The sequence below is a fragment of the Falco punctatus genome (assembly GCF_963210335.1).
Source record: "Falco punctatus genome assembly, chromosome: 3".
In the NCBI taxonomy this organism is placed as follows: Eukaryota; Metazoa; Chordata; class Aves; order Falconiformes; family Falconidae; genus Falco; species Falco punctatus.
Genome location: NC_137582.1, coordinates 112,249,287 through 112,266,191, shown reverse-complemented (window position 1 = coordinate 112,266,191; position 16,905 = coordinate 112,249,287). Strand labels below are relative to the sequence as shown.

Sequence of the window (16,905 nt, the reverse complement as noted above, 5' to 3'; positions counted from 1 at the left end):
AATTTTACTACTTCCCCAGCCAATGGGGCTTTCGGTATAACTCGCTTGTTCTTCAAGTTACAGAAAGGTCAGAAGTGGCAAAGCTAACACGAAGGGGGGGAACTGGCAGTCCCCGCAAATGCACTTCAGAGACAATTGCTATTTAACTGCCTCTTCAAAAACATTCTCCAATATTCAGCCATGCAAGCAGATTTTATGAGCAGAAAGGGACTCTTGTTCTGCCATTACAATGCTGCTCAGCTGGCACTGTTCACACTGAAGTACCTAAGGAGGAAAATCCCTCCTCTGTTACTTCCACTCACTACTCCCCCAAAATATGGGAAATGATTGAAAACAAAATAAATCCCAAACCTCCTCACGCTCTTTGTAAAATAAAGCCCTCTGAATTGTAACTGAGAGGGAAGTTTTTACTGCCACCCACTTGTTCCCTGCACCTAGCCCAACCAAGTACATTGTTGTTGCCAAAACAGGCGAGCACAAAATGGAAAATCCTTAGTCGGAAAAGGAAATCAGAGTAAAGACAAGGCCTTTGAGAAAGAGCACAAGATCTACCGGTCAGCACAGTGACAGTAATCCAGGAAACAGTTCTGCCACTGATTTAATGTGGCTTCAAGCAAAGTCACATCAGCCCTACCCTTCAGCACTCCTGACTGTTAAACTGTCGTGTTGTTTACATCTTTTACAGCAGCATGACCAGCCTTCCGCTGTCAGCATTTAGAATAAGCTCTGCCATCCATCCATCCACCAAATTATGGGCTGATACTCCTTCCACAACGACTCGAGGATAATTTGCTGCAAGTACTTCAAATTTCAAAATGTTAGAATAGCTGTACCGAGCTTCAGTTGCAGCACAGAGCCTCATTGGCTGTCCCCAACCGATACTGCACTCTGTTTTTACCTTCTACTTAATGCTATTGCTTTCACTCCATAACCACTGGTCTCTGATGTAAAAAAAGCACCCCAACTATTTTATTACCCCTTAAAATAAAATCTTTGCTTAAAAATAAACAAACTCTACCAAGTAAACACACTCATTTTTCATATTACCTTGTCTTGTAAGAGATGTGCTGTGCAGTTCAATTTGTAAGCAAGGCCTAACATAAAAGATAGTCTGGCCTTATTTCCTCCTCTGGACTGCTGGCGTTTGAGTCACATCTACTGAATCTCTCTATTATTTTTGTGCTGGCTTTAGAGATGCCAAGAGGTTACTCCACTGACATGATGGTTCTTCGGGATTTCAAGCAATCAGCCTGTGTTTGAGGACACAAGATAAACTTCCAAAATTAGAAACAAAGCAACACACATGAGTATAATTAGAAAAAGACCCAATGTGAATATAATACAAGTGACATAAAGATGTTTTTCCTTTTGGAAAAAAAAGGATTTTAATGGGCTTAAAAACATTTCTGTACAAAAACTGCTCAACGACCAGTATTTGCCTTCCTATGGTGACAATACTTTTGACTACTGTTTCATTCAGCAGCAGCTCCCACAGGTCCTGTAACAAGGACTATCTCTTCGGCCAGTGGTGCCTGGAATCCCTGCAAAAGACAGAAAGGCTTTAACTCTTGCTCTAAATTCACTCAAGACTATTGTAGGTTATGATGATTCTATTGGGAAAGGGCTATGATGCAGACAGAACCTTTCTCCCTCCAGTCCTGTCCTTACATAGTGTTGCCCTTTTATGTCTAAATAATACTCAAGGATCAAGCCTTGTAAAGCTACACATTAAGTATCTTTTCAGAAGAAGAATGTTCATATTTGGCAGTACTGTTACTTATCATCCTCCCAAGCTAGGTACATGTTCTCCCCACCTATACCTATCTCTGTGGCCAAAGAAAGCGACTCCCACATCTACTAACACAAACTTTTACCTCTGCATTTCAAACCTTCCACCCAGAGTTGTCTTTGATTGCATTAATCCTGACTGACTAAGCACAACCTCTTCCCATTAAACATGCACTTAAGCTCCCACAACAATAGAGGACAATAGCTACGCTCTGCCCATAGCTCCAGGGCACAGGCATGAAAACACTCCACCACTGGGATGAGAGCAGGCTGACAACACACCTATCAGCTTTCCCCGCCAGGTAGGACATGCTTCGGTTTCCAGATTGTTGAGGTTTGTTAGCTCCAGCAAATTTCTGCACAGAAGAAAAAAACACACCACCACCACAGTGAGGTAACTTCCAAATACAGCATATCCCATGAGATTCATGTGCTGCCAGGTCCCTCCACCTTCAAAGGAACACTGCTCGTTTACACTGTGAGCTTTATGTTTTAGCACTTCTTTGTATGGACGTGCACTGACTGCATCCAAATAAGTGCTGTTCTACTGGTTTAACCTCGACACATGAGGCACAATAACGCACTGACGACTAACCTTGCCCATCTAGACAGAAAGATCTGTACAGGCTGTCCCAAGTTCACCCATCAGTTTCTTTTTTTCTGAAAAAAGTTTCAACTGACACAGCAAAGGGATTGCACATGAAACTTCCCTACACTATCAGGCATGAACTCATTCAGCTTCTAAAATATGACGTTTCATGAATATCTAAGATGCTCCCTGGTACCATTTGCCCTCCAGTTAAATATGCAGGAAGGCAGCATGCACAGGAAAAGCAGCTGAAATGCTAGAAATGAGCTTTCATAACTTAAAATTAGTGCTCAAGTGCCCAATGAGTTCACACATGGGCATCCTATTACTTCGTGCCTGAATTGCCACTGACATCACGCATCAGCACCCAAGCGCTCCACACTGAGCACTATGCAGGGTATACAAGGGGGGATTTAGGTAACCCAGGTCTGCAGGGGTGACCTGGGGTGGCTGGGGGGTGACAACACCAGAGCTGCCCTATGCTGGTCACAGGTTTCCCTAAGTATGTGTTTCACTGAGAAACTGATGAGAAGAAAGAAAATTTAAACAATCTCAATTGTTGTGGAACTTGTGTTGTGCTGTGGTCTAAGTGTTGCACCTGTGACGCGTGGAGGCGTAGGTGTGAACAATGTATGAAGAGGTGGGGAAAAAACGAGAGTCTGAGGGGCCTCAAGAACCTGAACGGGAAGAGGCTCTAATACAAAGTATGAGCTTGTGATTGGAAGCTGTCCCTCAGTACCGTGTGCTGTTAGGGAACATTCTGCAGATCCAGAAAAAGTCATCTGCCTTCCCCAGCAAGTCCCCAGCTGGGTACATGCTATCATCAACACTTGTGTTCCTTCTTTGATGTTGTGCTCGTACCTTGCCTGCATAAGCTTGCTTGGCAGGATCAAACTGTGGTGACTGCTTCGATTTGCTGCTTCCTAAGGCAGAGAGGAGAGAAGCTGTCACTAAAATCTCCCATAAAGAACAGCATATTCCACGGTGTTCCTCTGATGATAAGGAGGTTCCACTGCAGTCTCCCACATACTAAAAACCAGAACGGTCTCTTAAGGGCAGGAGATGCCTTCGAATAGATAAAAATCTCCTTTGCCTCCTAGCTTCTGGGGTCCACTTTCTCTAGGTGACTTTCTCTAGAGAGAAAAGAAGCAAAATCTGAACCCACAATCCCCTTGGCCAACGCTTTCAGGATTTTTTTCCAAATTGGAAAAGGGATGCTAAACTGCACAGTCCTCCAGTTAGTTTCTTTTAGTATTTCCCCACTGTAAGGTAAGCGCAATGTAACAGTTTGTACCTACATTCACACAGAGCCCTCTCAGGGCTCAGCTGGCAACATTTTCCACAGCCTGCAGCACTCTAGCAAGAGATCCAGATCTTACCCGCAAATACTTTGAAGTTGGACTTGCTATAATCGAAGGGGGTAAACTGCTTCGGTGCTTCCAGCTCCTCTGGTTGCTGGGAGGTTTTTGGCCGTTTCTTTTCTTGATTTGGCAGCTCTGTTCCCATTTCAGTCATGACTCTCTCCCTCTTCTTACTAGCTTGTTCCTGCTGTGAAAGCAACCCACAGAATACAAAACAAGGACAAGTTCAGGAGAGGAGAAAGAAACATCTCTGTGTAGGCTTGAATACAGCATGCAAATGAACTGCCCAGTGGACCCAGGCTCCAGTGACAGCTATTGCCTGTGGCAGTTATAGTGTGGGGAGACAGCACTCTGTTCTTCCTTGGACCTAAACTGTTGGGGTTTTGTGTTTGTTTTTTGTTTTTGTTTTTTTTTTTCCTCGTAGCAGGGACTTTTCAGATTAAAAGCCAAGTTTTCATTTCACAGGCTACTAGAGGCTGAGATCTGCTGTGGCCCCACAGGAAGATCAAGGGGAACCTAGGCAAGTGAGGAGCAGAATGGCACGGCAGTGGAAAACGTTCCCTACTGAAGATATGGAGGGATGCAAAGACTTGCACAGCACTGTTGCTAGGGCCCTGTTGCTACACAAAGGGCAGAACCACAGAAAGACTGCTATCAAAAAACTGTCATTCAGGTACTTCAGAGCTGTAGGACTCCAAAGGTATGTCAGAGTTATAGGGTCTCATTCTGAACAATGTTATACAAGTCAAGAGCGGCAAGGACTGGAAGTAGGGAATTCAGTGACATACCATAGCTTGCTGACGAACAGACACAATATTTTCTGTTGCCTCTTTATACACCTTCTGTGCCTGGTCACGAGCAACTACGGAAAGAAACAAGCATTACTATAAAAAGCAGGAGTAAGTTAGCCAGGAGCTCAGAAAAAGCAAGCAAACCAGCTTGTAGCAAGTCTCAAACTAAACAGAGTACAATCTTTGTCAAAGATCTCATCCAGCAGGAAATCCATCATCTAAGTTTTTCTTTTAAGTAGGAAACAACCTATGTGCACTGGGAAAAGCATGCTGGCCAACACACTGAGAAAGGGAAGAACCGCCATACCTGACTGCTGGGTTGCTTTCTTTTTGGTTTCACCCTTGGACTCCTGTACTTGTGTCTGACTCATCAACTTCCATCGATTGCTGATCTGCAATGAAAAAAAATTACCTGGGCTCACTTTCTTTGAAGTTTTATGGCAAAAGGGAGTTTATAAACTTGCTACCACATGCTGCTCTTCATTAAGAGTACAAAAGATCAAATTGGATTGTAGAAGAGATTAAGATCTGCTGCACCAGGTAAAACCATGTGCTTTAAGTTTTAAGCTACAAACAAGCCGTGAGAACAAAGGCAGGTACAGACTTCAGTAGTAGTTTGTAGCTTTGACAGATGGAATATACAGTGGAATGTCTCCAATCCCTGATTCTTCGAGGGATACGAATGCTACAGAAACAATGAACTACAGATTCAGAAACATGCCAAGTTTCTCAAAACTCACATTCTTTTTCTATGGAGAATCAAAGAAGAAAAAAAAATATCTATAATTGCTGCGGTTCCCAAGGAAAATAATCACTTATTTGTTTCTTTTGTATGATTTAGCAGGAGAGTTTAGCATGAGTCTTACTTCATAAATTTTTGATGACGGGTCAAACTTTGCAGATTGTGAGACGTAGACAGGATTCTGTTCTGAAGGTAGGTACTGTAAAGAGGAGAAAACCATTCTGCTTTAATCACAGCACATGACATTTAGCTCATTGCTAAAATGCCACTTAAAATGTTCCAAATCAAAAAGTTCACATTTAAGAAACATTCTACAGATCGAACACCTTTTGGAAAAAGAAAAGTTACCACCGCTATGGCCAAGAGAAACGTTGAAGAAAAAACGAACAAAAAAAATCCCTGAAAAACCAACCCACAACCACACACAGAAAAAGCTGTTTTGATATTATAACCTAGTAATTTGCCACTCCAAATCTATAACAAAGTATTCTATTGTTCTTCTGATTCATTAGAAGAGTAAAATCAGCTCACTAGCTCTAGCCATGAAGTAGAGACCAAAATATGATGCAAATTAAAAAACCCGCAAACTTGATTTAAAAAAACCCAATAGTGAAAGGTCTGTTTACTATGTAGAAAGACATATATCTAAGAGGCATTTCAGTGTGTTTTGTAAACAAGTCTACATGTGTGTGTTCTGCAAGGACAATCTCTTGATTCCAGGAAGAGCAGCAGCTGATGCTACATCAAGCTCTTTCAGATATGCCTGGAAAAACAGCTCAGAGCATCCTCTGCACGAGGTAGTTTGAGTTACACTACAAATATATACTGGGAGCTTTTACCATTCTAAATGGATTTTCAAAGGACTCCATTATACGCTGAGCTTTCTGTTGTGCAGTGGTTAAAGCCTTGTTGCTTTTATCTTCATCACATTCCTAAAAAAAAGCCAAGAAAGGGAAGAAATATTAACATTAATAATTTTGGGGTTTGGCTGCTGCGGTTTCATGCATGTTATTTCTCACTCTCTCTGAAACTCCACCGATGGCAGCAACCCTCCAGAGAGATGTAATTAACTTGATGGCCCCCTAACCTGGTTGTCTTGGTTATGCCAAATGCCTGACAGCAAGCCAGTCTCATTTCGATGCATGTCCCACCTTACTATTTCTTGCAACATTTTCACACAGTTTTATTAGATTATTAAGTACGTTTTCTAATACTTAAAATACTGACGCTATCACAAACATGTTGCTTACACTGAATATGCTGACAGTGGCAGTAGCAACAAGACACGTTGACTCTGGCTGAACACCCTGAATATTCACTGTCCTCTCACTGTCTGAAAAGAGACAACCATGTTCCAAAACCGGTGCAGACTCTACATGAAAAGGAAAAGAAGACAAAATTTTTATTAGATACTTGTACATTTTACTGCTTTTGTGTAATGAGATTTCACTGAAAGTTTCTTCAGGGCTGCTTACTTCCCCATGTCAAAACCATATCATGTCATTATTAGCACAGTTTTTAGGTTAAGTCCAAATTACCCAAGGCAGAGTTATTCTGAAAATCATCCATAGGAATCCGAGAACTGTCATGTGGTCCAAAGAAGGTATTCTCCAGCCTCTGCAGAGAGATTCAAATTACAAACACCATTAATACACTACTCTACACATCTGTATGTGTTTTCACATATTGTGGAGATACATTAATGAAAATTAAAATAAAAGGGTGAAAGTCAGCGACTGAATATTCATTATATAGCTTACCTGGCAGAGCACACTGCATCTGGCATCAAAAGGCTATCTGTGCAAACACCCAGGGGCTAATGGAGATGCTTTACTTCATACGCATGAGGGGATTAAATAAGTCAGCCTTAGAAACTCATCTGGAACTTCTCTTCTTACAGATCAGTCAATATAGGCTAACACACATGAAACTGTCCAGCAGCTAGAGTGTTTGCTGACGAAGCCTTAAGTGCTGCTATGGTGGTTTGTAAAATAGCGATTTGCAGCCGGTAACCTTACAGAATTTAGCACAGAAAAGTAACATTGAGCTAAAGCTGAGACACCCATAAAATGGATGAGAAGAAATGATTTACTAGAAGTTAGAATTTTGCTTCGTTTGTTTCTGAGTTTAAGGCTTAAGGTATTAGGTAACAAACATTATGTAAACAGTACCTCAGGGTTGGAGAGAGGTGTTCCCTTCGTGACTGCCAAAGGAATCTCCGACTAGAATGGGAGAGAAAGGTAAGTCACTTAAATGCCACCTGCCCTGTTTCTTCTAGGCTGGCCTCCTTAGCCAAGTTTTCATTGATAAGCTAGCAGGTTGATAGAACTTCATTCTTTCTTCTTCTGAAGTGCATATGGATATGTTTATAAACACCTCACACAGAAAGGACACATCCATACTCACAAATGAATTTGTTTCACTAAAGGAGGAAGACTGTATTAATAAGCAACATGCTCAATATATATCTTAACAAATGAACCTCTTACACCTCGAGTTTGGTTTTTTTTGCTTCACCATAGCTGTAAAAGATTTATGAATCCATTTACATGGACCAACAAATTCCACAAGGTCCGTTTCTTCCTCACACAGGCAAACATGATGTGCAACGTAAGACAGACAACTGCACCCTGTTCAAATAGCATCAGTTCTTTCACTGCTATAGTTCTCCAGTAAACTACATTGTGTGTAAGCCAGTACAGAGCAGACAACAGATAGGCAAGAAGAAGATGCAATATATCTTTCTGCTCTACTACAGAACGCTATATTCATAGTCTTCAAAAAGCAGACGTCAGCACACACATCATTGCAGGTCACCATTTAGCTCCAGTCCCTGGCTTACAGAAAGCAAGTGATGAGTCTCTTGCGTGGTATGAGCTACTCCTACCTTGAGAAAAGGCATCTCCCGGGCCTGGTGAATGAGAAGATGCAATTCATTAATCTGCTGGCGAACTAGTGGTGGGACTGGATTACAGCAAGCAATGATGCCCTGGGGTTCCCTAAAGAGAGATGAGAAAAATTCAGTCTGCTATATTTATGGCTGGTATGTTAGGCATTTGCATTCAAAGGATGTGCAACCAGATACAACCATGGTCCTGACTGTGACAGAGTAAGACAAGTCAGATTAATCGGTCAGAGTTTATTTTCTGTGATGAAAAATTCTTCTAAACCAGGTTTGTGCAGATAAGGAGAAACCATTAACGCAGCCCCCTCTCACTTGTCTTCTGTCTGTACCCATATTAATTTTGTTTCTTGTTCAGTATTCGTCCATGGAAGCTGAGCCCAGCAGTGGACTTGCATTTAAAGATGCATTTTTGTTATTCTAAAATATGGATGTTAGCTGATGAGTGCCATGTTGTTTGAGGAAAATGTATAAATTCAGAGTTTTAAGGGATCTGCCCCTTGCCCCTGCCCCCCTGCCATCCCTTTAGGAACTGAACTCCCGGCCCCCCAAATAAATGCTACAGGGGAACTCATCCCTCTCTTGCTCTTGTAATGTTGTAGGAATCTCAGGCAGGGACATGTGACATATAGCAATGCAAAGGAATGTGTTTTATTAGTGGAATAAAATCAGAGAGAGATGTATCCCGGAATAAGTTTGGAGCCTTCTGAAGGAGTATTGCTGTTTATTTCTCTTCAAAAGTGAACAGCTATAGAGAAAAGCAGTACTGAAAGCTGGAAGGAAGGGACCAACTGCAGAACAAATTACACACTAGAAAATGACTTGTTGGATATTAAAATCAAATGAGACTCCTGTGAACAAAACTTACTTGGGCAGCTCCTCTGCTATCTTCAATAGCATATGATTTGGTAGCACATATCTACAACACAAAAAGGCGGTGTAAATGTAACAGAATGTTAAAAACTCTTTAAAAATACCTTCAAAGTGCAAAGTCTGCCCCAATTACAAGGTCTGAAAAGATGAAATCTGTTAAAAAGAAATAAAGCAGGGTGACACCTGTAAGAGTTTACTGCTAACCTAACAGGCCACCTCTGTAAAAAGCAGCCCGAGGTAGTACACCAATCCCTACAGGTAACAAAGTGGTTTCACCTCGGGGCGGGAGAAGCACAATCCAAGAAACTCACTGAAGTATTAAGCCAGTGTCTGTAACAAAAGACTTCTTACCCTGTACTCTCATCCTCTTGACGTGCCACCTTGTCTCTCCATGCAAACAGCAACCTAAATGCTGCTAGCTGCTGTGGGCTGAGATGTTTTTTCTGCCTCCTGTAGAGCTCAAGGTAGGATTCATCTGAAAAAAGGGGCTTGATGTATTTCTGGACAGGAAAAAACAGAAGCACTCATGATCAGCATCAGATTTGTGCTTTCTCGTTTGCCTTGCTTCACTGAGACAGACAGAATCTCACACAGACATAAGGGGACTGAATAAACTCCGGTACAATGTGCCTCGGAGCTTTTACCCTGAACTATTGGTACAAGCCTATCCCTGGAAAACATACATCTCACCCATTTTTAGGGAAAAACCACCCTCACCAACTCCAGGAGCAGCTTTAGACGTACAGTATCTTCAAGCTTTACAACATTTGACAAGGCCTACTTTCATAGACAGTACTTTCCACAGGCACAATATAATTATCTCATAATGCAACTCCAGCTAGGCTTTGAACTTCTAGGAACACCTAGTAGAACTGGAAATGTAACATCGCTCTTGGAAAAGGCAGACCTGAAAGCATCAGGAGGCCAAGGAGTGCTAGCATTTAAAAACCAGCAAAAAGGCATCTGAATCCAAGGATTTTAGCTAGTGAAACAAGTGACTGCACACAACAATCAGTTCATACACCCGTTTTCAGACATACAAAGAGGAAAAAAACCTGCGTCTACGCAATACATGTAGAATAGGCAAGGACTTTCTGTCCTACTAAGCCCATACTCTGATGCAGGTAATTCAAGCAGGTGAGGCTTTACCTTCAGGCAGATGTCCTTGCTGCGTTGCCACACAACCTGCAGCTGAGTGGGCTGCTCGTTCCCTCTCTCCCACAGCGCCTCCCTCATTTTATCATAGATGTAGAGCAAGTAATGAGTGTCGTCACGGGCATACCGAACCATTTCTTCTGGCAAAGGGCTAGAAAAAAAGCCAGAATTACATGAATACTTTTCAGTTGCCCCATCAAACTGCCACTTTCATCTTGCAAGGCATATTAGGGCAAATTGCATGTAAAACATGCCAAAAACTAATTATGGAAATTCTTCTGTTTCCTTACTGAAGGATTTGTTGGGCAACAGCAGTAATGTGTGTGCGCTCTCCCATTCAGACGATATGTTGTTCGCTGCTGGAGAGCAGGATTGCCATGTAGCTACATCAGATGGCAGAACTGTATTTGTCATAACTCTTCTTTCTCTGCAGCCTACATAAAGTAGACCTCGTATCTCTGTGCTGTGCAGGGTCCATCTGCTCATGCTGCAACAGCATACTGCTCTACCTAGTACAGGTGACTGAATGTTTCTGTCGGGGCTGTAGAGGTGCAAATACTGACTTTCTCCATAATACTGCAGTGGTTAAGTGCTGTTGCTAAGAAGCAAGCCTCCAGGAACTTCTCATTACTTAAATCTTCCCCAATCTTCCCCCAAAATTGCAATTTCTAAAGAAACACAGGAAATGTAACACTCATAAAAGAACTCAAAGCACAGCCAGGTAAATGCTTTGCTCGTTCACTTTTGAGACTAATCTACAACTATGGGGCTTGCAACCAGAAACATGCTTCTGCTCTATCAATACAAACAAGGATAAGTGCTACTTAAGGGGTCAGTTTTTACCGTATCCTCCAGTCAGCCAGCTGGTACTGCTTGTCAGCATCTATGTTGCAATACAGCTTCAGCAAGTGGTCCAAAGAATGCCTCCCAAGATTGAGGAGACGAGCAGCTTGGTGAGTATCAAACATGTTCACCAAATACAGACCAAAGTCTTTTTGCAGCCATTCTACATCTGAATCAGCACCATGAAGAACCTTGAAAAACAAAACAAATTGAGAACGATAAGAAGAACATTTCTACTCCAGGCCGGCAGTGCTGTGGTTTCATATTCACATGTCTAGGACCAGATTTCTTTTCTCTCTGTCCTTTGCCGTGAAATGCAGAAATGCTAAATGAGTGCACATGGCAAGTAACTCCCCACTTACATCAAAGAAACAGGCACCTGAACAAATTAAAATGAAAGGAGAGCCCAGTGACAAAGACAGAGCATGGTGTGCTACTAACTGTAACAAAACTTAAACTAAGGGGCAGAGGGCAAGGAATTCTGGTGGTGAATTGGTGAAATTGGCAGCTGACCTTCACAATTGCAGGGTCTGTGAAGGTCTCATTGAGAATGTTCATGTCACTGCGCAATTCCAGTGTATCAATAATGAAGTCTTCTGTTCGGGTGGAAATCTGCATAAGACATGTCAAGCCCAGGAAGCTCCTGTAGGAATGGTGCTGAAAAACACGGAAGAGAGATGTAAGCTAGGATCCATTACAGAAGTAATACTATACAACAAACAGCACTCCAAGTGAAGGAAGAAAAAGTAGCAGAGGACTTCATGAAGAAAAAGGCAATTGGATGAGCAAGCTGTCTCTTTGCAGTCACCAGCATGACACAAAAAACCCCATGAGATGAACTGAAAGAAGATCGGATTCAGTATGAAGTGTGCAGCCAGTACTACCATTGGGAAACTTATAATATTGACACAGTTGAATTCAACCTTACAGATAGTATCTGACAGGGCAGGGTCACGAACTTTTTCATGTCAAAAACTACAAAAAGCAGGAGAAAGAGAAGACTACAAAACAGATTAGAATAATATAATGGTCTCCTAGGTATTAACAGTACACATGTAACATTTTAATGGAAAAGGCAATTTGATTACCTCTAAGTCCAGGGCGAATTCTTTACAATTCATAAGCTTTTCATTTAGCTCTACCAGCTCATCCAGTGTGCTGACAAAATGACAGGGTGTTTCCTTGATGGGCCTGTACATCTGGCAGAGCAAATTATTAGGCATGGTATGTTTTCCATCAATTCCTACCCCTGACCACCCTCAATTCTGAAATTCATCAAGTGTGGCTGTCTGTAAACTTACTGCATCTGCAGTAAGTTTAAATTAACGTGGGCACCAACCTGGGGTTCTGGTTTCTGGAGAACTCCATCTGGTGGAGAAAAATGCTCCAGTTCATACTGGTAAGGGTGAGCAAACCTGTGGAAATTAGGAAGACAGGCACAGACTAAATTTCAGCCATCTTTATGCAGCCAGAGCACAGAGACTTTGAGAACTATGGCAATTTCCCTACTGAGTGGAAATCTTGTCTCTTATCAAGCATAGGTTTAAAATGACTGCAGATGTCTAAAGCAAATCACAGGCAATATAGCGTGGGGACACGAACACATGCAGAGCTGTTACACATGAAAAGCATCAGCACAATGGGACCATACAAGTGCATGTTCACTGGTGGTACTCAAGCACCTTGCTGTCAGTTTGATTTCTTACATGTCTTGCTCAGTTTGCTGCGTCCTCTGCTGGTGTATGAAGTCTGCCAAAGCAGGTGGCACATCCAAGTCCTCAGGGCGCTCCTTTCGTTCCCGTCCACTCTTCGCGAGGGCTGAACAACCAATATGGAACAACTGTACCGGGTCCCACACATAACATGTTCTCAGCCTACTACTCTCTTCCCTCCACCCACCACAAGATCCTATTAAAATCATAAAGCATCAAAATTCGTAACAATTTAGACCTGCAGCTTTTGCTGTCAGCAAGGTTTCTGTCTGCAGCTCTAATGACAACTTAGTTAATAGGTTTTAGCAGGCTGTTATTAAACCAGATACAAGGTGGTTCTGCTCAAGAGCTTGGAAGGAGATTGAAAAATCTTCAGAAGAACCTTTCAGCCATTCCCAGTTATTAAAAGTACAGCCTCATCAGTGCAGACTAAGGATGAATCACCAGCAGCAGAACGACATGTTGCCGAGACGGGATGTTATGCTGGCGGCTTTGATAAAGCACCCAAAGAGGTAGGTCTAACCATACACCTGGCGCTCCTAACTAATTAGAAAGAAGGATCTGTAAAGCCAATTAGACTAGTCAAGACCACTTCTGGTGCCAGATTGACTCTCATCACACAGTTCAATGGTGATAAAGAGAAGCTGCAGAATATCTGCTTGGAACAGATTATTTACTGTATACCAACAAGAAGATGCTGTATGCTGACCTACCCTTACATTATGCATATTTAAACAACAGTCACAGAGCTTACACCACCTAAATGGTCAACACTTCCCACTGTTACCTGTTCTTACAGTCAATGATTTCTCCTCTAGACTGTGAGGACAGATTTCTGTCAAATACTCTCAATAGGTTACCCAACAAAAAATAAACTCCTTACCTTCAGGCAAAGGTTTCAGGGCATTTGGCTTGATAAAAAGTTTAGGTACAAAAGGAGTGTTGGAATTGTCAATCTTTTCCCGAAACTTAAGCTGTGGTCGAGAGATATTCTTGGCATGAAGCAGTCGGAAGGTTTCAGATTGAGCTCTCTTGTGGAATTCTCCCGCCTATTTGGAAAAAGGTAAGTCACAGGTAAAACCCACATGAATTAACAGACATCCAGAGTTTCTTTTACTCAGCCTGACCTAACATTCAGAGGAATAAAGCTGTGCCTCAAACTCAAAACGGAGTTACACTTTTGCAGTGAGTCCAGCATCTAAGAATGAAAGTTCTCTGAATCAGGATTCCAAATTCTGATGAATAAGCAAAAGAAAGACTGTTGTGTACATGAAACTGAAACGGCAACTGAAAGCAGACAGAATCCAGAACCAAGTTTGAATAAATAGGAACAGGAAAAAAGAAGAAGGAAGTTAAGACACCTAAAAAACCGTGACAGAACATTTAACTACTCAGCTCCACTGCAAAATCAGTATTGCCAATACCGGGAAAAAAAGCCAAGATAACACAGCAAACTGATCGCAGAGGACTCACCCTGCGGTTCCAGCTGGAAACGATCGTCTGAGGGGGCTGTAACCCAGCAGGGAGGACTGGTTGCTGGTTTTTGTTCACTCCTGCTGCTTCATCCAATAAAATACCCTAAATTCAAACGAAACGCCTGTTAAATTAGCACGCTCAGCCACTCTAGTCAAAGTAAAGACACAGGCAGATATCTCCACTGCCATTTCCCCTGCATTCTGTGCAACATGAGACAGACAAATGCAGGAGTATGGTGAACATCAGGGGCAGGAAGTTTCCTCAGAGAAGCAGCTCTATGAATTTACAGACCAGGTTGTGAGGTTCCTGTGCCAAACTGTGTTTAGTTTCCTCACAAGTCACCTACTACCTTCCTTCCCTTTTGGGCCATAACCCATCTGCCTTAGTTGCTGTGACTGCTAGCCTAGCACATGGAAATGTTTTTAAAATAAAAGGGAAAACCACCAGGCTGAGGAAACACTAAATGTAACTGTGAAAGCACTACCACTGGAATTCTTGCAAAGGAGGAGGAACTTGTGGCAACTGAATAGTTTATAAGAACAATGTTCAGAAATAGTTTGCTTACCACTCTTTCAAGAATGACATCATTGGAGTCAACCAGCATATCAAATTTATCTTCCAGCTCTGTCGCTTTTCTGTGATCTTTCATGTGGCTATGGCAGCCATGGTATTGCATCACCTTGCTCATGCTTAGCAAGAGAATGGCACAGCTATTAGCAATTTGAAAGCAGTCTTGCTGAACACTAAACTGTCCAATTCGCTTCAGCTTCTGACATTTTCAAAGTTTGAAAAGAAATCAAATGCAGTATCTACAGAGAACATCGCACAAGCAGTGAAAAGAAGAAACACCTATACAGCATTGTTAGAACTAATTCCTTACAATCCACGTGACTTCTAAAATAGCCTAACGCGCCTTTGCTCTTTGCACTTCTCTCTATCCAAATCATTATGAAAGGCTCTCCTCAAACTTGTTACTTAAACTGTCAAGCACTAGAAGAGCAACTAAAATTAGGTATGTGAAATAAAACATATTTTTATCTACAGTAAGTTTGGAGTCTCTAAAGAAGGGTGCTATCTTCTGTTTTGGAGTGAAAATTATTAGCAACAGCCCAGAGACGCAAAAGCATCCTTACCAGCTAAGGAGATGGTTACCCTGTGTTTCACAGTACGCTCGGAAGCCAGGGAAGCTTCGGTAGAAGTCATACTCATCACCAGGCTGAGGGAGCCCATTAGATGCCTTTGTCGCTGCTACCACTGTGCCGAGAGCATACTGTGCAAGAACACCACGTCGTTAGTGTCATTTCAGTACTTTGTTCCTCTATTTACCCAGGATACTACTTGGTAGAAACGCATTTTGCCTAGCTTGTTCAAACTGCGTGGTTCCAATACATAATATTATGGGGATTTTTGATATAAGTTCGCGGTCATTTAGTTCACATTGTTTATTCAGACATTTAAAAAATGATGAAAGTCTAGTAATGAGAACAAGACTTAAACTACGATCTAGTACTTAAAGTCTGACAGACAGTTTGTTAAAGCAGCAGGAACGCAGGTAATTACTAACAAAACCCCCAAACACGCTGCAATGCCCCCAGCTTGCCAGGCGGCAGGCAGAGCGGCGGGGCCGCGCGGAGCCGATGCCGAGCGCGGTAACCGGGGGCGATGCCCACGGCCGCGCACCCCGCACCGGGGGCCCGGCCCCTCCGCGGCCCAAGGCCTCACATCGGGGAGGCGGCAACCACCCCGCCCCCGGCGGGGCGTTCAGGCCAGGAGGCCCCTGCTCGGGGCAGGCCCCGGCGGCCGTGGGAGCGGCCCGCACCCCGCTGCCCTCAGGCAGCCCCCACGCCGGACTACGACACCCGGCATGCACCGTACCACGCCCGGCACGCCGGGAGCGGTAGTGCACGGCGCCCGCCCCGCGGCCCCCGGCGCGCACCTTGACGAAGGCGTCGACGTCGTCGAAGCCTGGCAGCACCGCCATCGCGCTGCCCGCCTCCGCCTCCGCGGGTCGCCCCGCCGCCCCGGGGCCCCCCTCCTGCCCCGTGGGGCTCGCCGCTGCCGCGCTGCCGCTCTCCCCACCGGCGGCGGCCGCCATTGTTCCCCCTCAGCCACGTCACATTCCGACGTTCTCGCGAGAACGCGGCCGCTGGGAGGGGCGCTCAGAGGGGGCCAGGGCTGCCCTCTGGCGCCCCCGGGCGGCGTGGCGGAACAGGCCCCCGGCTGCTGGGGGGCACCCCTCGGGCTTTAAAGAGGGGCCAGACCCCCGGCCCTCTCCCCCGACACGCACCCCCCCGCAGGGCCCAGGGCCTGCCCACAGAGCAGCGCCCGTGACAGCCCCCCCAGTGCCTGGAAGGGGTAGGGGCCACTAACACCCAACACCCCCGACCGCCACCTCCCTACTCCCCATTTTCGGCGTGCAGCACCAGCACAAGCGGCTGGGGAAGCCTACGGGACCCTGGCCGGGACAGTGAGGCACCCACGCTGTCCCTCGAGCTGCGGCTGTGACGCCCAGACTAAGAAAGCTGATGTTCTTACTGCACAAAGGACATGGCATCTGTTGGAAACTAAAATTTAGGGGTTGTATGGTTAAGTTTCTTTTACAGAAGTGACAAACACCATCCAGTCTTGGTAATTTTGCCTCCAGCTGCTACCAGAAGAGAAATATAGCCAACC

The 16,905-nt window shown here is 43.9% G+C and overlaps 1 protein-coding gene across 1 annotated transcript; it reads right to left on the bottom strand.

Annotated features, from left to right (window-relative positions):
- Nucleotides 1–1,351: 1,351 nt before the first annotated feature.
- Nucleotides 1,352–16,386, bottom strand: EXOSC10 (exosome component 10). The gene is made up of 25 exons (XM_080380931.1): nt 16,169–16,386; nt 15,366–15,502; nt 14,798–14,921; nt 14,230–14,334; nt 13,640–13,805; nt 12,751–12,862; nt 12,384–12,459; nt 12,133–12,243; nt 11,558–11,701; nt 11,045–11,235; nt 10,196–10,352; nt 9,398–9,546; nt 9,042–9,092; nt 8,159–8,270; nt 7,443–7,493; nt 6,810–6,888; nt 6,522–6,643; nt 6,111–6,203; nt 5,396–5,470; nt 4,837–4,921; nt 4,527–4,600; nt 3,757–3,925; nt 3,239–3,300; nt 2,071–2,144; nt 1,352–1,541 (listed from the first exon to the last, which is right to left on the bottom strand). The coding sequence occupies exons 1-25, from the start codon at nt 16,325–16,327 to the stop codon at nt 1,511–1,513; spliced, it is 2,709 nt and encodes a 902-aa protein (XP_080237057.1). The 5' UTR covers nt 16,328–16,386; the 3' UTR covers nt 1,352–1,510.
- Between the last annotated feature and the right edge of the window lie 519 nt (nt 16,387–16,905).